The sequence below is a fragment of the Phascolarctos cinereus genome, unplaced genomic scaffold (assembly GCF_003287225.1).
Source record: "Phascolarctos cinereus isolate Bilbo 61053 unplaced genomic scaffold, phaCin_HiC Scaffold_5;HRSCAF=322, whole genome shotgun sequence".
Classification (NCBI taxonomy): domain Eukaryota; kingdom Metazoa; phylum Chordata; class Mammalia; order Diprotodontia; family Phascolarctidae; genus Phascolarctos; species Phascolarctos cinereus.
The window spans coordinates 218,625,771-218,649,223 of record NW_027555958.1 but is presented as its reverse complement, the minus strand read 5'-3'; the positions used below and the strand labels follow the sequence as shown (position 1 = coordinate 218,649,223).

The 23,453-nt window shown below is 35.7% G+C and overlaps 1 protein-coding gene across 1 annotated transcript in view; it reads right to left on the bottom strand.

The window, feature by feature from the left end:
- LOC144457583 (fibrocystin-like) overlaps window positions 1-23,453 on the bottom strand; it is a 268,575-nt gene that overhangs the window by 231,406 nt on the left and 13,716 nt on the right. Inside the window, exons 2-3 of the mRNA XM_078155330.1 lie at window positions 21,132-21,197; window positions 15,249-15,377 (exon numbers count right to left, since the gene is read on the bottom strand). Of these exons, the coding sequence (XP_078011456.1) occupies window positions 15,249-15,377; window positions 21,132-21,197 (195 nt within the window). The remainder of the gene's footprint in view (window positions 1-15,248; window positions 15,378-21,131; window positions 21,198-23,453) is intronic.

Below are 23,453 nucleotides of genomic sequence, written 5' to 3'. Positions count from 1 at the left end.
ACCTGGAAAAGTAATGTTAGTTTTGTGGAACTTATTTTTTTAATCTCATTTTTTATTCTTTGTCACAAGAGATGAATCTCTTAGAGAGGGAGGGGGAAGACATATATTAGGAAATGTAAGTGATACAAAAAAATATCAATGAGCATTTTGTAAAGAAAAAAAGAGTATCTTTAAATTCTCAAATTAAAAATAAAACAACATATACATGTATTCAAAATTACCTTGTCTAGTTGCTGGTTCCAGACACCAAACTTCTACTCCTAAAGTTAATTTTAGAAATAAACATATGCCATGTATTCCCTAAGGATGTGGGGATAGGAGGGCTATTGGGGAAAAAAATCAACACTAATAAGCTGTCACAACTCCCAGAAAACTAGAAGTCACTGTCCCAGAAGATGAACAAATCCCTATAATATCCTCAAGATGGGTTCCTGTGTCTATGCTCATATGTCCACATGCATGACTTAATAAAAACAAAGTTCACACCACAGAGGTTGGGGAAGGGGAGGAGGAAACAGAGGAAAAACTACAAGGCACCAATGATAAAAAGCAAATTAAATGAGCCAACAAAGTATGTGTGTGCTAATATATGGCAAATAGCTAACTAAAAAAATGGTTAAAGCTCTAAATCTACTCTAGATGGCAGATAACAACCATAATGACATACTTTCAAACCTCTTTACCCTGAACCATAGAATACAAAAGGTTTGTACCGTAGAAATGGAAAGAACAACTGGGGCAGGGCTGCTAACTGCTGGATTTTGACCTGGTCCAGGGAATTGTGGGATACTAATAAATCATCCCCAGAGGCTCTGGCCCACATGATCCCAAGTATTTGTGTTGTCAAAGCTATACACCCTATCAGAATTCACAGGATTACTTTTTTGGTCCCCCTAGTAGATAGAGCACTGGACTCTAGTCAGTAAGAGCTGAGTTCAAATCCTGACTCAGATACTTATTTGCTGTGCAACCCTGGGCAAGTCCTTAATTATCTAAGCTTCAGTTTCCTCATCTGTAAAATGAGGATAATAACATGAGAAACTTCACAGGGTTATTATGAGGATCAAATAAAGTAATGTATATAAAGCATTTTCTATACCTCAAAGTGTTATATAAATATTAGCTATCATTATTATTTTTTTTACTGCTCTTTTATCTCTCCCCTAGAATATGAGCTCACTGAAGGCAAAGATCATTTTTTGGTAACCTTTGGTTTTGCATCTCTAGCACCTTGATCAGTGCCTTGCACATAACAGGCACTTAATCAGTTTTTGTTGTTGTTCAGTCATGTCTGACTTCTTGTGACGCCATTTGGGATTTTGTTTCTTTTTTTCTTTCTTTCTTTTGCTTTTTGGTGAGGCAGTCAGGGTTAAATGTCTTGCCCAAGGTCACATAGTTAGTAAGTGTGAAGTGTCTGAGATCAGATTTGAACTTGGGTCCTCCTGACTCCAAGGCCAGAGTTCTATCCACTGTGCCACCTAGTTGTCCCCCATTTGGGATTTTCTTGGCAAAGATGCTGGAGTGGTATGCCATTTCCTCCTCCAGCTCATTTTACAAATAAGGAAACTGAGGGAAACAGGGTTAAGTGATTTGCCCAGGGTCACACAGCTAGTAAGTGTCTGAGGGCATATTTGAACTCAGGACTTCCTGACTCCAGGTTCAGTGCTCTGTCTACTGCACCACCTAGCTTTCACTAAGACATAGTACTGTGCTCATATGCCATGTATATAAAGTGTTTTGAAAATCTAAAAGAGTTAGCTATACAAATGTCAGCTGTTATCATTATGGTGACTCTCCCAGGGGATATGCTTTTGGATAAGGCACTACTATTATGAGAAGGCATTAAGATGTCTTGCTAAAAACCACTGATCCTGGGGTCACAAGATCTGGGTTTGAGCCCAAGTGCTAATATTTAGCTATATAATCCTAGGCAATTCAATTGATCTCTCTAAACCTCAGTTCCCTCATCTTTAAAATGGGGATAAGAATAATAAATTGCTACATGCAAGGGCTGTTATAAAGAAAATGACTTGTTAACCTTACAGTGTCTATATAAATGTGAGCTATTATTCCTATTTCCCTTGAGTAGTAATGGTGTAGAGAGACTGACATTTGACCAGCATCTGATTCCTCACTGGTGATATGGCAAGGCTATCCTCTGGAAAGCAGTAGCAGTGATGGCCTATAATTCCATTTCTATTCACAGATCATTGCTCTATACTCAGTGCAGTATGTGCAAGTGCCCCCATCCTCAGCAGGCTTTATGGCAGCCCACTGTCTCTAAAAACATTCATTCTGCCTGAGAAATACTTGCACTGGTTATATGTGCTGCCATCAAGCAGAAAAGAAAACATGGCTCAATCTAGGTAAGATCAACGTTTGTTGTTGTTGTTGTTGTTATTGTTATTGTTGTTGTTGTTGTTGTTATTTTAATCCAGACACCAAATTGCTATCAGGTGAAGTTATCATGTAAATAAACAGAGAGAAACAGATGGCTCCAGACTGAATCCCTGGATTTCAGAGCATTGCTGATGTTATAAATGAAGAAAACATAGGACAACTCATTAGCAAAAGAAGCAGGGCCCTGGAGTGAAGAGCAGCTTGACAAACGGGGCTCATGTTTTTTAACAGTGCATCAAGAAAAAAAGGAAAAATAAAAAAAACAACATTACTTCCACTGTTAGTTTTTGTTTAATGGAATGCCATAGATTCCAGCCTTCTGAATACACCTGTATGAAATGTGCACTTCCAAAGATGTTGCAAGAAAGCATTTTATAGTACTATTAAAAGCAAGACACCAGTATGTCCCTTTTAAAACCTTACCCTTAAAATGCAATGGATACATACTTGGTTTTTCCTTTTGAGTTGAATAATATCGTTATGGCTGTCTATCTTTCTTAACATATCTAAACATTTTCAGCAAACTATTTGGTCCCATTTATAAGAACTAGAAGAAAGATCCCTATGGAATTCAGATATTGCCTAATTCTTACTTGTAGCCTCAGTACAATACCATACAATAACAGTAGAGAAACAATTTGCCTTCACATGTCCTCTCCCAACCCTAGCCTCAGGTTCATATGGGGTTAAGTACAGAGGTTGTGTTATTGCCCAAAATTCTTATCTATCAGTATTGTGCATGAATAAAACTGGATTAGGCATAATTTATCCTATACTGCACAAGAAGGTGAGGGGAGAAAGGAGAAGCTTACTTGCACAGTTTTTGTGGATCAAGATAAGTAGATAATCATAAACAAATCATATTTTCTAGCCATTGATATGCTCAAGGAATGATATTATGAAGCATGGTTATTCCATCATGCAAGTTAAACAACCCCTTCTCTTTGCGAGTTTTATTTTTGTTGTTACATGTTGCATACCTTATATTACATTTTTATGCTACCTATAGTGTATTATATATATATATACATATATATATATATATAATATGATTATATGTGGGTATGTATATATGTACATACATATATACATACCCACATATACATATACATACATACACATATACATGTATGTGTACATATTTAAGACTGGGTCCCTCAATCTCACTCAAACTGGAAGTAGTATCCACTCATAGATGCAATTGTACTGCTAATCTGTATGGAAACATTGAATAGCTCCATTTCCAACTTGAATCAGTTTGCCCCTCCTTAACCATCCTAGTGGTCCCTCACTCCCAGGGATCACCATATTGATTATCATTCTTATTGTTATTATGATTAATAATTATCATTGTTATTAATCATAAGAACAATAATAATAATCTCATTCTCTTCTTTTTCAATATTTCCTATGAAAATGGTTCTGGATTAAATCACTATCCTAACAGTATCCTTTTTTTATTTAATATTCTGTGGAATACTTCACAGGTGGATAAAATAATGGCTTTTCATAACCAAATAACAATATCCTGATGTAAATTCATTTTCTGTAGGTTCGCTGAGAGTATGTTCAAAAAAATTTCAGTAGGATAGGACAAAGGGATTACATGAACCTTATCCTGTTTCCAACATGAGTTTTTATTTCTTCTGTAGGATCTTATTTTTAAGTATTATCATTGCACATAGTTTGGGAATTATAAGTATTGAGTATAGGAAAAAAATCTATTAAATGGTGTTTTTAAATTTTTATGGATCAAAGTTGTATCTGAGAAATTATGGGACATATTTCTTCCTCATGTTCTGCTTCAACACCATCATCAAATATGCTTTGCATAATTAGCAGCTAAGTATCAATAGCTTCCGCTTTCAAGCTGAGTATAAATTCATAATTCAGTGGGTATCATTTGGACAATTCAATCTTTTAGTGTAATGTTGAAAAAGAATATCACACAGTTACATAATATTTTAAAAGGCATTTTCTTCACAGTTCTTTGTTACAGGGACTACAAATGCTATTACCCTCATTTTATAGATGAGAAATTTAAGACCTGGACAGATCATGTGTCTTTCCAGTGGACTCATAGCAAGGTAGCTAGTGGATAGGACACCAGGCCTGGAGCCAAGAAGACCTAAGTTCAAATCAATCCTTATATATTTATTAGCTGTGTCACCTTGGGCACACAGGGTTTGACTCCTCTGAGACTCAGTTCACTTATTCATGAAAGGGGGCTAATAATAACACCAACCTCCCAGAGTTTTTGTGGAGATTAAATGAAACATTTACAAAGTACTTTGCAAACTTTAAAGACGTATATGTGTGTATACATACACACATACATACATACATATATATATGCGCGTGTGTGTGTGTGTGTGTGTGTGTTTGTGTTAGCTAGCTAGTAGTAGCAGCAACAACAGTAGCAAGTATGGTAGTAGAAACTGGAATCCAAGTTTTCTAACTCCAAGCATTCTTTTCCCCATGTATGATGAACCTAATATGATTCATCTAGTTTACTTCACAAGTAGTACTGTGACCTTAACATTAAAATAGCTTGAGTAAAAAAAAAAAACAAAAAACAGACTATTTAGAGTTAGAGTCACATTAATAAAATTCTGCATTAGAAGAAGAATTCTCAACCTCATTCCAGAGTTAGTTATACTCAAAAAAATTTCAACCATAACTAAACAAATATGATTTGGTATTGGGAAATCATGAATTATTTAAATCTACATTCCAGAAACACCTGGTATGGAAAGCAGGCAGATCATAAAGTAAAGAACAAAAAAAATAATTTGATTAGAAGCAGTAAGAAAGTCACTGGTCTACATTAAGGGCCTTTAGTAGGCAGTTTTCCCAAGTTAGCTATTTCTTTTCTAACCAGAAGCATAAAACACATATGCAATCACTCAGATTTCCTTTTCCTTAAAAAAAAAAGTCATTAACTCTCAAAATAATATTAATTCCATGAGGCAAATTCTTTAGGTGAAAAATTTTGTTAGGTAAATATATTGAAATCACTATGATTAAGTCAAGGAATAATTTCAATTCTCAGTAAAAAATTTCAATTTTAATTTCTCTGTAAAATATTTTAATTAAAAATAGTTTTCAAGTGATGGATTTCTGAACAGTGTTACCAAAAATAGCAAAAACAAGAGGGGAATTTGTTTTTTAAATCTAGACAGCATTTTGAATTCTAGCTATCTAATAGTGAACTAGGAAAGTGAAGTTCCAGCTAAATCCTTGAGAAAAAAGTGTTTGGGGGAGGCTCAGAAGAACACACATACACATACACACACACACACACACGCGCGCACACACACACACACACACACACACACACACACACACACGCTCCCAGTTCTTTGTCCAGTGGAGAACTCGGAAAGAGTGAAGGACTTGGCCTTCTCTTTAGTATCTTAGTGGAATCGTGTGTAAGAGTCAATGGCAATGCCTGCATCATGAGCTGAGGACAAAATAGACACATTGAGGAAAGCCAACCTCAGGACTCTACAAGGAGCCCAGCAGAATGTAACACTATGCCTAATGAGAATTTCATGAGTACCACACAACGGGAAGAAAAGAACTTTGAAGCAAGAAGCTGTGAGTTACTACCCCTTTGCCACATGTGATCTCCCTTTGATTCTGTATGTATTGGTAAAAACGTATGTCACAGTTTTTTGGAAGGAAATGCTCTGTACCAACTGTATTTTATATAGTATCTTAGTAAGTACTCTTTTCTAAAAGCTCATTAAGCCTAGCTGATTCATTAATATCAACTGTTAATCAATGAGAGAAGCACACTAGTGGGGTATTAAAAACACACACACACACACACACACACACACACACACATATACACACCCCAGATCCTCAGGGTCCTCTAGAACTCTGAAGGGAGAAGTAGTAGCCTTGCTCTATGGAGCCAATCTGCCCATTGGGAGTTAGGAGGCTGAGCCCAGACTATGAAGTATAAATAGAATTCTACATGTATGAAAACAAATATTTCCCTCCCTGTGAAGAAGGCCACAAAGCATAGTCATTGAATATTTGTGGTTAGGTTTTGTGTATATGTTATGTTATATCTAAAAAGTTCAGAAGGGGAAATGACAGAATCTCAATAAGTGAAGGACCTTTACAAAAGTAGTTTTGAAATTGCTCCTGGGCCCAAATAGGTATTATTAAAATGTGGTTGCCAGCACAGGTGGCAAAGGAGATGTAAAAGCAAAAGAGGGAAGTTACAATGGCATAATAGGAAAAATAAAATGTATTTTTATTGGTAGAAAATTATCAAGAAAGCTATATTACATACGTGACCACTACATTTCAGATAGGAATTATCTTTCCCTGTTTTGGGGTAATAAATATGGAGAACAGAGATTGTCTTAATGAGTTTTGAAAATTAAACAAGACTTCCAAGCTGTTTCACTAGAGGAGAAGCCCAGGTATATAGGGCGCTAATGAAAGTGATTAGAGTAAGGATCTAATTAAAGGCTTAGCACTTCCAGTAAACTTGAAGACCATGAACATATAACTTCTAATTCGAAGAGAAGGTTTAGTGTGAGCTCTAATTAACCTCAAGAGATAGCAGGCTGATAGTAAATTAAATAGGGATTGATAAACTGAGATTAGTGGGATGACAGCAGTCTATAATTGTAGGTGTTTATATTTCTTTTAAATCTTGCTCCTTACTATAATTCTATATTGATATATCTCTTACAGAGAAATATTAGACATTTAAACTGTTTATTTTATTTAAAAATTCATTTTTAAGCTAAAGTATATCCAAATATGCATGTTTGTGATGGTCCTTTTCCTCCTTCCCTCTCAGCTATCCGCTAATGAAGAGGTGACTGTCTAGCTTGGATTTTTAACCCAAGACCCCAGTGTTTTTTCGTTTTTAGGTGCATAAATTGTAATCATTGTGCCTAGGCAGTACTAATCAAAGGATATGCCTCATAAATTCTATTTCATGTCTGCAAATATCACAAGCACTAAAATAATATTATTATTAATAATAATTATTATGTAAATGAATATACAGACATACATTTATATATATATATACATTGGTATATATGTGTACACATACATATATACATACATATATATACATATATACATACATATATACATACATATATACATACATACATATACACAGAGAGGTGTGATTCATTCACTATCTTTTAGAATGGAAATTCCTCCAACTAATAAGAATCAGAAAAATAGTCTTAGAGAGTTTCCTGGGGCATTGAAAGAGTAAATGAATTGCCCAGGGTCAAAAGAACTAGTTTGCATCTGAGACAGAATTTGAATCCAGGTTTTCCTGATCCAAGACTGGCCTTTTATCTATTATGCCATGTTGCCTATTTAAAAAAAAAAAAAAACTTAACCAATAAGAATATGGAATTATAAGAAAGATAAATTAGGGGAGAATTATTCATTTCACAAAAGTATCCAACATAGAATTTCATTTAAATAGCAAGCTGACTTACTATATTCTAAATGGTTTAATTTACAAAAATTAAATTCACATGCAACTTTAAAAGGAAAACAACATAACACCTGTTGCATAAAGTGAAGTCCACTTGCCTGTAATGAAAACCAGCTGTCACATCTTGAAGTCATATCCAAAGCAGTCATTCTTTCCACTAATTTCAATGAAGAGTGAGTCTCCTTTTTTCCCCACTACCCCACCTACTACTAGTGATAAATTGGAGTAGGTGGCCTTCAGGGTCTTTTGTGGAAAGCATGGCTCAAAGACCAACAATGTTTAAAGAAATACTTGAGGCACAAATTTTATACCTTTAGATGAAGCATTTCCAAGCTTTACATCTGATTGTTAGGTAACCTCTTAAACTTAATCCTCTAGAAGCTTAAGGAATAGCTTCTCTAGAAGCAAGAAAATAAAAAATTGAGAATGACCAACCTAAAATGAGTACATTTGAAGAAATGACCTTTCATAAATATGTGCTTTTAATATGTAAAAGGGGACAAAATAAGCAGCATCTTCTAGCAGGTAATAACTACCAACCTTAATGCATTTCTATTTGACACAGAAACCTGTTAATGATGCCAACACTAACATCAAATGGCTTTGATCAGCTCCACTGTGATGTAAAACACCCTAGCACAGCCATTGAATGGAAATAAGGACAAAACAGAAGAACTATTATTAGAGAAACAGTAAGATGGCATTCATGTCTTCAAATAAGAAAAGTTCAAAGAAATATAGAAAATGAAAAACAGAGTGGATTCCACCACTAAAAAAAAAAAAAGGCTGCCAGAGGCTACATGATATCATATCTATACCCTTCAAAACAGAATCCTATCATTTTGAATTAGAACACACTTTCATTCTTCTCAACCTGCTGTGCTCTGCCAAAAGAAAATTAGCCTAACCATGCTCCAACTCCTCCATGAGACACCTACAGGTAGAATGCAGTGACATCTCATAGGTCAGCTGGAGACAAAGGATGCTGCAGGAGTTTAAGGATTCCTAATACATAGTTACATTTGTAAGGGCTCTGTCTCTCATGGTGGAGGTAGCTTTAGAAATTTGCAGAGCAAGTTTTAAAACTGATATCACTTAAGAGATCTTTGTTGTTCAGTCATGAACATGTTGTTCAGCCCTGCCCAACTCTTCATGATGCCATTTGTGATTTTCTTGGCAAGGATATTGGAGTGATTTGTCATTTCCTTCTCCAGCTCATTTTAACAGATGAGGAAACTGAGGCAAGCAGGATTAAGTGACTTACCCAGCATCACACAGCTAGTAAGTGTCTGAGGTCAGATTTGAACTTATGAAGAAGAGATCAACTGAATGATAAATGGAATTCTCATACATTCAAAAGGCACATGAGGTCAGATACACTGGTTTCTGTAGCATATTTTTGTCAAAAAGGAAAATGTAGTAGTGAACTGTTTATGATTACATCACCTCTGCCCCAATGTGATACCGTAGAACAGAATTTACACATCTTTCAAAATCTAAGAACACTGAGTTCAATGTCTATAAAACACTCTGAGCTTCTCAAATGAAAATAGTGTAGTACTTTACATGGTGATATCTTTTATTGGTATAGTAAAATCCCATTTTTATGGAATAGGTTGGGACCAAGGTCATTCTGTAAAAACTGATTTTACAGAAAATGGAAATTGGCCATTTACCCTAATAATTTTATTGCAAAAAATATGCCATTCTACTTGAATAATGTTGGGAGAAGTCCCTCATTTTCATTTTACTACTTAGAACACACAAAAACACAATAAAGCGTTATATTAAAGTCTTAGAAGGTATCACAAATCTTTTTTACCAGCCACTTTCATTTAGTAAAATCATCTTTCTCTTGAAATTTTTATGTGAAGATAGGATTTTTTTCTGCCATAATAATTATTGCCTATTTGGCTTCACAAGGTTGCTATGAAAATTGAATAAAGAAGTATCCAAAAGCAAATAGAAGTTATATGTTAGTTCTAGAGGTCAGAAGGTATAACTAGGTACAAAAATGATGAGAAAATATGGTTAGTACACTAAAAATAGCAACCTTCACCTCCAAATTAAATGTCAGTTGTCTATACTACATTCCTAAGCATTAAACCTGAACTACTGTATCATGGTGGCTTTATATAATTTGTTATTACCACATTCCCATTAAATGACCCTAGGTTCATACATTTAGAGTAGGAGGAGGCCTCAGAGACCAGCTAGTCCAACCCCTCATTTTATTGATGAGGAAACTGAGGCCCAGAGAGGGTAAATGATTTGTTCAAGGTCACAGAGATGGTATCAAGGATACAATGTATATGTAGGTCCTCTAATTCCAGAGCCAATGCTCTTTTCACTGTAGCAAACTTCCTCCACTTATTCACTCATTCACTCACGCATTAATGTATTTATCCAACAAATAATTAAGAGCAGGACAATAGACCTTCACTCATCCATTTAGTCATTCATCTATTAAATTAACATTTAATAAGCCTGATGTGGCAGAGAAATGCAAAGTTCAGATAAGCCCTAGCCCCTGCTCTTAGATATACTGAGTAGGATCCTAGGACAATTTATAGGAGAATGCACATGTTAAGAAGACTTGGATGAACTGGTATTTGCACTGATAAAAGGAGTGGTCATGTAGGTGAGTAAAGGGGTCCCTGTTATCGCCTTAATTTGAGAAATATTTTCACAATAAAGTTCCTTTTTATTTTTTTGTGTTATACCGTATATTATCTGTCACCACCAAGAGCATCAATGTTACAGAAATGGTCCCATCAGGCCTGTGTTTGGACATACTCCTTTGGTTGTTTGGCTAATTACTCAACTTCAACCTAAATCGAGATATTCCCCATGAACACTTAAGTATGGATGGCTCCATAATTCATTGTTGTTTACTGTTTCTAAAACCCCCCGAGTTCACCGAAATTACCCAGATGCCTCATATTATTCTGGACTGTTTGTACAGAAACATTATATGGAAAGACCACATCATGCAAAGAATATACCTTCTGTGCTTGTCAATAATTTACCCTCTTTCTTCCCCTATAGTAGAAGAAGGGACTCTAGTCACTGGACAAAGTTATCTTAATATTTATGTTCTGGAGAGAGCAACATTCTACTATGGGGCTTCACTATTCTACTTGTGCTTTTGGGGCTATGAATCCTTAAGAAGTAGTATTGTATTAGGAAAACCACCAGCAGGCCAGTAATAGACTTTTATCTGAAGAACAATGAACAAAAGAATCTGATATCCACATATCCTTTATTCAAAATAAACAAAGATAGTACTGGGGAGTCAGATACCCACAATAGCACCTATTCACAAACCCATGTAAGAATAACCCTAGGGAGACTAATCAACAAAAAACTAGATGTACTTTGTATTAGACTAGAGTTACATCTTACATTCTGTTTATGTATTACATGCATTTCCTCTGTTTACCCAAAGCTCAAAGTGGCAACTTTTTTCTAAACAATTCTTTTGTTCCTTACTTTAACAGCAGATTAAAATCCCTTAAGAAAAAATTCTGAACTAAATTAACATTGAAACTTGAAGGAGGGTTATTATTTTATGTTATAAACTGCCCAAGTCCATTCACTTTTCTCTGAACTTACTGAGAACTATTACCAAAAAAGATTTAACATAAGGGCCCAGTGACAAATACTTCTATCCAAGGAAATAAATTGAGAAAGGTTTGTGACCTGTTTGATCACCAAATAATGACTTTGTTTTTTCAGAGGTGGGGGGAAATGGACATAACAATTCACTCAGACTGCCTACTGAGGCACAAAATGGTTATTGCCGATCTTACCAGTGGAGAGAGTACCCAACATTATAAAATACGGCATTTTTAGAAATGTAGAATAATTATCAAAATAATTTTAAAAGTAACAATAGAGGCAACAAGGCATAGGGGATAGGAGCAAACCTTGGAGCCAAGAAGACCTGGGTTCAAGTCTTGCTTCTAAAATGTGTGATGATAGCAACTCACTTCATCTCTCTCTCAGTGTTCCAGGAAATTTTCTATGAGAAGCATCAGATCAAGGGCTGATTTGTATCAGTTAGAGAGAGTTCCCTACACCTTTTAAATCACAGGTCCAGTCTAAAAATGATAATTAATACTGATAATATTTTAAATTTATATAGTGTTTAAAGCATTTCAAATATCCTCTCATTTTATATCAATTAACTCATTATTTGAAAGAAACTACATTCATATGAATTGATCTGAAAAACATTATCATGGTGGTTTTGTCTAATTCATTATCACCATAATCCCTCATTATGTCAAGAAAGTAGAAAAAGTAATACATCTGTGATGTGAAGGCCCTGAACTTAAAACACTGACTTCAAGAGAGACTCATACTTCCAGAAATGTATCCCCTGTCTCTCCATCCAACCACACTGTGTCTGATGTTAATATCACAGTTTCTTGGAGGGTTTCTATATGTCCTGTGAGCACACCATGAACAAAAAACCAAAAGGCCCAGGGCCATAAAGTATTCCAGGGGGTCCGGAAATCCAACCCACATGGGGACTTCAGTCAGAAGCAGTGCCAACAAAGATGGCTAAGATTTTTCCACACTGTGGCTAAGAGTCCCAAAGGGTGCTGGAAGCTTGGCCACAAGTACAAGTTTCTCGTGCTTTCTGCAGCAGGGGGAGTTTGGGTTAAGCAGCCTCCTCGCTATGAAAAAGCCAAAACTTAGCTCTGAAGTCATTCTACTAGCTAGATTCATCAAACGTAGAAGTAATACCTGAAAGATTTTGGGTTGAGGGATTTTTTCATTGTTGCTTTGTTTTTAAAAATGTTCATTCCATTGGAATGATCTGGATGTAACAATATATTATGCAACTTCAGGGTCACCAATTCTATCCCACAGAAGATTTAGAAGGATTGTCAATATGTTTAACTTTAACACAAAAGTAACTTACATTCCTATAGCATTTTCCAAAGGTTCCCAAAGCCTCTGAGGGAAGTAACAAATGTATTCTAATCCCCATTTTATAGAGGAGGAAAGGAAATCTCAGAGAACTTTAATATCTTTTTCATGATCACACAGTAAATATCAGAGCCATGGACAGAGCAAAGCAAACATATAAATACTACATAATGTATGTACAGATATTTGCTATGTGTTGTCTATATATTTATATATCTACACACATATGTATAAACACATATAGACATATAGATACTTATGTTATCACCACTTATAACTTGCATGTATGTATGTATAATAGAAGGAGGGAAACGTACAACATTTTCCCCAAACTCCTCAATTTTTTTCATAGGTGGACATTTCAGAGAAAAGGTTTTGACCTGACAGGAGGGGGGAAAACTTTCTAACAATTATAATGTCCAATAGGAGAACTGGTTGCCCCAGGAGGTAGTTTACTCCTGATTGCTAGAGGTCTTTGAGCGAAGGTCAGATGGCCAGGATCACCCACTGGCTCATATAGACTAAGAGCTGAAAGGCACATTTGAGACTCTCAAGTCCAGCCTGCTCATTTGAGAAATGAGCAAAATCAGATGCAGAGAGGTTGAATGATTTGGCTAATGGGAACCAAGCAGGGAGTAACAGAGTAGAGATTTAGAGTCAGCCTCTGCAACTTCATACCCTGTATTCTTCCTTCTGTGTACACCATGTTGTTTTCATTGGTAAGGGGCATTGGGAGATCTAATGGCTCGTTAGAGGAAGAGCAAAAAAGCTAGTGTCATTGGATGATAGAGTATGTGGGTATAAGAAGACTGGAAGGTATAAGAAGAACTGGAAAGGTAAGAGGGAACAAAGTTATGAACAATTTTAAAAGCCAAAGGATTTTATATTTGATTCTGGAGGGAATAAGGAGCCACTGGAATCATTTGAAATAGGAAGTGTATTTTCAGGTGCAGGTCAAACTAAATGACTCTCTCCCTTCCAACTTTGATATTCTGTGGTTCTCTGGATCCATTTCCCTATCCTATACTGTGACTAAGGCAAACATACTTGGTTTAATGATGACATTGGCAGTTATATAACCATTATCAAGTATGCAAAGCACTTTGCAGAGATTACCTTATTTGTGTCTCTCAAAAATCCTGTCAGGTAAGTACTACTAGTACTCACAGATGAGCCAACTGAGACTCAGAGAGATTAAATAATTGGCCCATGGTCATACAGCTAGTAGGTTTCAGAGACAAGATTCAGACCCAGTCTTCCTAACTTTAAATCTAGCATTCTATCCACCATGCCAGGCTCCAATTACTTATTACTGCAATTTACTTGCTATTGCAATGGGGAATGAGGGTCTCTAATGGTATGTCCCCACATGATGAGACTAAAGAGCCTGCAAGTGGGAATATTGTGATGGCATATAATCGAAGTGCCTCTGAGAGATATTAGAAAGTGTGTAAACATTAAGTTCCCTCTGGTTGTCTGTAAAGGCATTCAAAAGGACCGAGTCAGCTTTGGCTTCGTCTTTTTGCCTACTCTGCTCTGCTTGACCCCTTCAGTCATAGCAATCAGTCAAAGGCAATATTGTAATGGGTTTTATTAATCCATTCTGTTTTTCTGGCCCAATAGCATAGACCCAATATATCTTTCTATTTCTTCCCAAAATGTATGCCTTTTTATTATGCTGGTACATTCCATATTAAGGAATATTATTCCATATTATTATGGGGCAGTTAGGCAGATCAGTGGATAGAGTGATAAACTTGGAGAAAGAAAGACTTCTCTTTCTGAGTTCAAATTTGGTCTCAGACACTTATTAACTGTGTGACCCTGGGCAAGTCACTTAACCCTCCTTGTTCATATGTGAAATTGAGATAATAATAGCTATCTTCCAGGGCTATTGGAGAGTCAGATGAGATAATAATTGTAAACTGCTTAGCATAGTACCTGGCATATGATAAGCAATACATAAATGATAATTATTATTATTATTATTATTATTATTATTATTATTATTATTATTATTATTATTATTATTATATGGGGGCAGCTAGTTGGCTCAGTGGACAGAGTGCCAGGCTTAAAGTCAAGAAGACTCCTTCTGAGTTCAAATTTGGCTTTAGACATTTACTAGTTGGGTAACGCTGGGCAAGTCACTTAACCATGTTTGCCTCAGTTTCCTCTTCTGTAAAATAAACTAGAGAAGGAATGGCAAACCATTCTAGTATCTTTGCCAAGGAAACCCCAAATGAGGTCACAAGATTCTGACACAATTGAAAAACAACTGAATAAATATTCCATATTATGCTGCAATATACCTTTAAATCAAATCAATATTATCTGCCAATAAAACCTATTGCTCATTTTAAATGTATACAAGGTCATTTTTCTTATAAAAACTCAGAGCTCGTTTACTTACTGGGTAAGATCATAACGTCATCACCTGGTGCTGGGGTGGTATGATTATATCCACCCCAGCCCTCTTCAACATCTTGCCATGTTGTAGGATGGGACCATCTTAAAATGGGTTCAGGTACAGCCAATGGAACTACAAAACAAAAGGAAGATGACAAAAATCTCAATGCAATTTTTGTTCATTATATTAACCTCCTACTTTCACTTTACTTTAAGATTCTATTGCTACCCCCTACACAACTAGTTATGTTTTGAACCAGTATGTTTCAGACGTGTCTTTTAGAAGACTGCCATGGTGGGAGGAAGGGAGAGAGGAGAAAGAAAAGCATAAATGGGGAAAAAAGGATGGAGAAAAAGACACAGATAGTAATCATAAATGTGAAAGTTGAAACGCTATCTCTTTTTTTCTCTTCTGTTGAGTTTTGTTTCCTCTTTCTGATGGTTCCTCCTATTGGTTTTGATTTTTACTTACAACTTCACTAATGTGAAAATATGTTTAATAGGAATGTAAACATATAGCCTATATCAGATTGTGCACCATCTTGGGGAGGGTGGTGGGGAGGAAGGGGGAGAAAAATTTTAAACTCAAAGGCATATGGAAGTGATTGTTAACAAATCAGAATAAATTAATAAAATTTTTTTAAAAAAACCAAGAATCACCTCCTCAGCAAAAAGAAAAAAAAAAGAAGACTGCCATAGTGCAGGTGCTCATCACTTCTGACTTGAACCATTGAAATAGTTTACTAGTTGGAATTCCTACCTCAATTCTCTTCCCAGTCCAGTCTCTCCTCCACTCAGCTGTCAAAATAATCGTTTAAAAGTGCAAGTTTGACCATGTTATCTCTTATTCAGTTGACTATAGTGGGTTTCCATTGCCTTGAGACTAAAACGTAAACTTCTGTTTGACTTTTAAAACCATCCATAACTTGGCTTCTTTCTCCCTACCTTTCTATTCTTCTTACACTTTACACTCCCCACATATTCTGTCATTCAATGATGCTGGCCTTCTTGAAGTTCCTTGAGCAAGACATTTCATCTCCCAACTTTCACTGGCTATCCCCCATGTTTGGAACTTTCCCCATCCCTGTCTCCTCCTCCTAGCTTCCCTGGCTTCCTTCAAGTCTCAGCTTGACTTCTACCTGCTACAAGAAGACTTTGCCATTCCTCCTTAAGATTCATGATTTTCCTCTGAGATTACCTCCAACTTCTCTGGTATGCATCCTGTTTGTACATAGTTACTTGACCATAGTCTCCCCCTTAGACCATAAGCTTCTTGAGATCAGGGATAAGTTTTTGCCTCTCTTTTATTACTCTGCCCTTGGTGCAGTGTCTGGCATGTGTTGGTGCTTACAATAATTGCTTATCACATCCATCCTCTTATCTAACTATCACTCAGCCTCCAAGCTAGTTCCTGCTATCTTTTGCCTCTCGACTGAACAAGTATAGTAGCTCCTCTACTGGACTTCCTCTCTCCAGTAGCTCCTCCATGTAGATGGCAAAATGAGCTTCCAACAACATATTCAAATAATCCTTGAATACTCTCTTGTTCAAAAATCTTTCATTGGCTCCTTCTTGCCTCTAGGATATAATCAAAATTCCTCAGTTTACTATTTAAAAGCATACCACATTCTGGCTCAAGCTTAATTTCCAATTTTATTTAATGTAACTCTCCTTCACACACTCTACAATCCAGCAAACTAGCCATTTGGCTGTTTACCTAAACTCAGTATTCTAACTCCAGTCTCCCATTATGTTGTCATCTTCAATTATTAGAATACAGTCTGTCCTCATGTCTCTGTCGCTTAGACACTTAATTGCTTTTACAACTCACGTCAAGTGCTTCCTACCTGAAGACTTTCTTGATCATTCCACTTGCTAGGGCTCTCTCCTTTCTTAAAGTACCTTTGTAATAGCTTTCCTGTACACATGCTTATCCCAAATAGAATATAAGGTCCTTCATGACAGAGGTTATTTCATCACTGTATTTGCATCTGGGGAGTCCAGCACAATGCAGGACACCTAATAAGTGTTCAACAAATGCCTGTTGATTGATTCCTGATTTCAAGGGAAACCCTCTAAGTCAAACTGCTTCCCAAAGTAAATAGTGTAAGCATTATTATACCCATTTCATAAAAATTTTCCAGAACTTAAAAGTCAGAACATCTGGATTCTTTAAATAATGGACAATTCAGGCTATTTCATTAAAAAAAAAAGTATGCTATATCCCCTATAAAATGGGGATTACCTCATTTTACAGCAAACGAATGCTAACAAAAATTGCTTTTTCACTTATATCTCCCTTGTTACCTAGTTCTTTATGGACATGGACCCTGCTTTATACAATACCAAGGATCCATTTGGATTTCAGGAATGGTCTATAAACTTAGATGAGACAAAAATACATCTTTATTTTCATTAACTTTGGGTTTCCCTTGTAACTTTCTGCATTTTATTTTATTCCTCTAAAAATATCATTATAGAAGTCTCTAAGTTTCACTAAATTTCCAAAGGGAAACATGAAACAAAAGAAGGTTAAGAATCAATGCACTACATACCACAATGCTTGGTATATAATAGGAACTCTATAAATATTTATTAAGTTGAATTCTGCCAGAAAAGAACACCATCCCCCCAAAATGACTCACATATATTTCATTCAACCAGAACAGTTTGCTATTATGTTTGTCACTTAATATGATTGGTTAAACAAGTGCTTTATGATTATGATGTGTCCATTTTAAAAAAATGTGAAGTAGATTTTCCTTTACCCCACTGAATGATGGAAGACTGACTATATCTAGATTATTTGAATCAGATTGCTATGGAAATAGCAAATAGGTAGGGTAGGCATAGATGGGTTAAGAACTGTTTTGTTGAAGGAGACATCCACATTGATGACATGACAGATCCATTTGAGTTTATGGATAGTGTGTGTGTGTGTGTGTGTGTGTGTGTGTGTATGTATGCATAGACACGCATGCACACACAAATACATATATTGGTCTTTGCATCCCCAGTGGCTAGCGCAGTATCTGGTGCGTGTGTGTGTGTGTATGTGTATACACATACACATGTATATCATACACATACATACATATATGTATATATACATACACATACATGTTTGTGTGTGTGTGTGTGTGTGTGTGTGTGTGTGTGTGTATAATGATGCCCTTCTTTCTAGCCCTGATGTTTTATGACAGATTTACTAACATTCATTTACTGATATGGTACACATACTTCCATGAAGTAACATGACTGTGTGTGTACAGTTTATGAAAACTGTCATACAGAAAGGATAAGTTTCACATGCCCCATTTGAACTTCACAGACTAGTGATGACTCATAATCTTCATTGTTTAAATCCATTCATTAACCAAAAGGTCCATAAGTAACTAATTAAATTGATTTGGAGAGGCAAGGCACATGATAATGCAAGAGGAAGATGCTTTGAAAATGGAGACTAGAGAAAAAAAATAAATATAATAAGGAAGCCCTGAGTTATCTAATGATTGAAAATGGCAAAATGATAGCCCTGATTTCCCTTCCTTGACTTCTGGGCCTTAATGTAAACCTCTTTGACTGATATAACTTTGAGTGATTGATAAATCCTCTAGCTTCAAGGCAGTGAAATAAATAAGAAACTTGTGACTTTATGCAACACTGGTCTTTCTGATTCTTTTGTGGAATCTTCTTAAGTCCAAAGGCTATGAAAAAGGACTGGGACAGAGACCATCTATGAATACACTTTTTAAGTCATAAGAAAAGAAATGGAAATGGCTGATCATGAAGATAAGATATAAAAAAGATAAGAACCAAAGGGCCTGTTTAATTTACTAGAAAATCATCTTTGATACTACATTGGTTCAACAGAAAGAGCATTGGGACCAGCCTTCAAATCTTGTCTTGAGTGATCTTGAATAAGTCACTTAACCACTCTATGTATCAGGTATTTGCCTGTTTAATCTCTAAAATGAGGGATTTGTACTAGATGGTCTCTGAAGTCTCTTTAGGCTCTACTTCTGTGATCTTATGATATTCTGTATAGCCGTACAATTATTGCAATATAAAGGAAAACATGTCACATCTCAGGAAATTTCTGGAGAGAAAAAATGTAACCCCTCATCCCTCTTCTGATTCCCTGGCTAGAAAGTCAATAAATTCTTTAATTTCCTATTTAGTCTTTCTAATTGTTACCTCTTTCTCCTGTTCCTGAAGAATTTTCATACACTGGTGCCATGGTAAGTTCTTTACCTTCTTGCCTTGCCTTGTCTCTCTGTTCTGGTTGGTCCTTTAAATATGATTCTGTGAGCAAAATCTTTCAGCTGGTTTAACTATCGATCGGGGAAAAAAATCACTTCATACGTCTGTGCAATGAGAACAATTAGACCAAAAGCCTCCTCTTGGATTTAGGCTTCTATATTCTTTTTCCATGGCTGCTCCTCCTGCTCTCTAGTTCTGAACCTCAATTCCAAGACAGTTTGTATCTGGTTCCTAACAGCTGAATGAACTAAGCTGAAAGACCGACACACTCAATCAGAGGTTCAGTAGAAACTGGATACCTTGTCCTTGTTCTTAGCCAAGAATATGATAAATTCTCCATGCCAGGGTTGCTAATGATTAACCTTGCTTGGTCCTCTGTTTTATAATAATTCCAGTAATAAAATTACATGGAGATATAGCATTATTAATATATTCTCAATCCCCACTCCACCTTTCCATTAATTAGCAGGTCATTTCCCATCATGGCTCATAGAGAAAACATTATAAATAGCATCTGCTTCATTCTCTAGTGAAAACGAGATGGCATCTTATATTAGTCTTCATACCAGAACCTGAAAATCACTGGCCTTGTCCACGTTTATGATATGTTGCCTGAATGGAAATCAACCCACCTACAAATAAATTCCAAAGTAGAATTGAAGAACCATTAATAGTAGACGGAATCTCCATGACATTATTTTATATAGTCCTAGAAATTCTAACACTGGCTCTAAGAAAGGAGAAAGAAATTAGAGGCATAAAGATAAGGGAAGAGAAATAAAACTATATCAATTTTCTGATGATATGATGGTTTATATAGAAAATCCTAGGGAATCAGCAAACTAATTAAGGTTATGAATAGCTTCAGCAAAGATGTAGCCTGCCAAACAACCCACAAAATTAACATATGTAATATACCTAAATAATAAAAATGAAATCCAAGAGGCAATAATACAGAAAGAAATCTCATTCAAAATAATTACTAAATGCATAAAATATTTTAGAGTCAAAAGCAGAAGGAAACTCTTAGAAAGAGGTTTATTAGTAATGAAAATGCAGTTTCCTGAACCTGGGGATAAGCAAATGGATCAACAAAAATATTATACAGTACTTATGATATATTCAGCCTTTGTAAATTTCACTTTAGTAAATTCTAAGGTATAACTTTCAGTTGAAGTTATATTTGTTTAACCTATTTAGTTGAAATCAGAACCAATACTTCACTGATTTTGAATGACTCTAAGGTTTTCTTTCTAATTGGTTAGGGGTTAGAAGTCCATTTGAAGATACATATTCCAATTTACAAATGAGTCAATGTCCACATATCTGTGATACATATATATATATATATATATTATATATATATATATATATATATATGAAAAGTATTTATTTGTGGTTTTCCATTCATACTTCCATATCGCTTCAAAAATTATTTTCTTTTCTCATAGTTGTATTTGATATCTAGCCATATGCATTATTAAGGCTATATACAATGAAATTGATGTTAGATATGGAAATGATAGAATTGGTATATGAAGGCTGAGGTCAAGGTATGGGTACCTGAGAATGTATATGAATTATTGAAGGAGAATCTCCCTTCTTGTAATAGAGCAGAACTTACCTGAGGTTGTTGGAATAGCTCCTTCCTTCACCAGGAGTGTAAGTTGAACTTGGCCTTCACCTGAAACTGAATTCAAAGAATAAGAATGTGTCAATGAAGCCAATAACCTCAGGAACACAAATAGAATATCAGAGAATAGCAAATACATGATCAATTTGCCATACTCTCCCTCTCTAACCTCTCTTCCTCTATCTTGTGAACAAACAAGGAAAAACAAGCAGACAAGGAGAGCAACAACAACAAAACCTTCTCATTCCATTCCCAATTTTAGTGCCTAGTGGTTAATCTAATGATTGGTTCTCAACATTTTCTCTTTATTTTAGCTGAACAAACTAAATTGCCACAGGGTCTTCTAGACAAATAGCCCCCAAACAATAAGAAATCTTTAGCCATATGTTCTTTGAAAAGCCAATGGTGGCCAGCAGGGCATGCTACCCATCCCATTATTTTTCTACCAATCAGAAGGCTTTATTTTTGTGTCTAATGTACCCTCCACCAATGGGAGTCCAGATCACCCATAAAATGTATTCCCTTTACCTTTAACCAAATCATCCTTTCTAATGAAGACTCTTACTTCCTCCTCTACCCCCCTTTCTCCTCATCTTCCAGACCAACTGAGCACATTTAAAAGGCCTGGGGTTCATTAATTTTAAGTGTTCAATAAATTAGTGGAAATAATCAAAAGGCCTGATTCTTTCTGATAATGGCAATTTGATGTCAGTATAAACCAGTAGATTAAGCTGGGAGCATATGCTTCTTTGCCAAGTGAGGCTGCTATAATTAAATAGGGAATGCATCTACAAGGTGCTCTCACGCCTGATTAATTAGTAATCAGGTGCTCAGTCTTCAACAACACCTTGTCTCTCATTGGTTAATTACATCTTTACCTTGTCAGAAGTCATGGGAACCAGGACCTAACATTTATGAAGGTGCCAGGTTTACTGGAGCAAGGCCAAGAAGAAGACCTATGTCAGTTTATACCTGTCCACCACTGTAACATCAAACCTTTCCCTCCACTAGAGCATGAAATAGGGATAAAACTGCTTTCAAATTCTTATGTGTGGACTTTTGAACATTAAAGCCAAGGAAAAATTAATGAAGTCCCTCGGGCCAGAGTGATCCATAGTGAGGCTGTCAGGGGTTCCTACCATATTATCGTCAACTCTCACTCTCCTTTTTTTCATTGTTTCCATTTTAAATAGTTCAATTTAAATGTAAAAGTGTTATGTGTCTACGTTTTCATATGTGTATATATATGTAACATGTGATGTTATATATAAATATGTGTAACATTGTATATATATATATGTAATGTTATATATGCATACACACATATATGCATATATATAATAAGTTTCTAAGATTATATTACTTTGTCTTTCAAATGTCTCTTCCATACCCTAAGCTTATTTTTGCTTACAAGTCTTTACTGTACTCTCCTCATGGAATGCTTAGACTACTTTTCTAGCCCCATTCAAATCCCATTAGTCTTTCAGGGCATAAGTCAAGTTCCATCTTCTTCATGAAGCCTCCCTCAAGTGGAAGACAGGAAAGTATAGTCAGCAACTCAAAAAACCTGTGTTATGATCCCAACCTTGTTAATTACTGTGTGACCTTGGACAAGTCACTTAACCCCTGCTCTAGGACAGTTTCCTCCTTTACATTACATTCATAATAATGCCTATCATTTTATGTTAGTTTTATATGCATGAAATTTTTTTGAAAACTATAATCATTATACAAATATAGAGCATTCAGATCAAAATTATATATGTATGTACCCACACCTATACTGATATGTGTGTATAATATCTTTCTCAGAATAACTCAAAGCTCTTTACAAACATTGAGTAATTCTTAACACCTGTCAGAGAGGAGAGAATGTATGAAGGAGGAAAAAAACATTATTTTCTTGAAATGAAAAAATGAAAAAAAATTAAAAGAGAAATGGAGATATTTATAAAGGTCCTTTGAGGGGAGTGATAACATAAAACTTAATCCAATGATCTTTCCAATAGATCATCCTTTCAGATGATCATCTGTCTCCTCATGTGAGCCAAGTTCCAATATAAAGCTGCCTGGTCATTACTCCTATCTCTGCCATGTTCCTTTGTGTAGCTATTGTGACTCTTCTCATCTGGGTGGATATACTACTTTCCTTAGCCCTTTTTAGATGCATTAAATGTCACCCAGGTCCCAAAGAGACCTGTTCACCAACGTGATCATTGTAAAACTACTATGACAGCAAGCTGACCCTCACATCTCATTTCTTCTACACAATCTGAAAAGCCAATGTGATTCTGAAATGATTAAAGGGAAGAG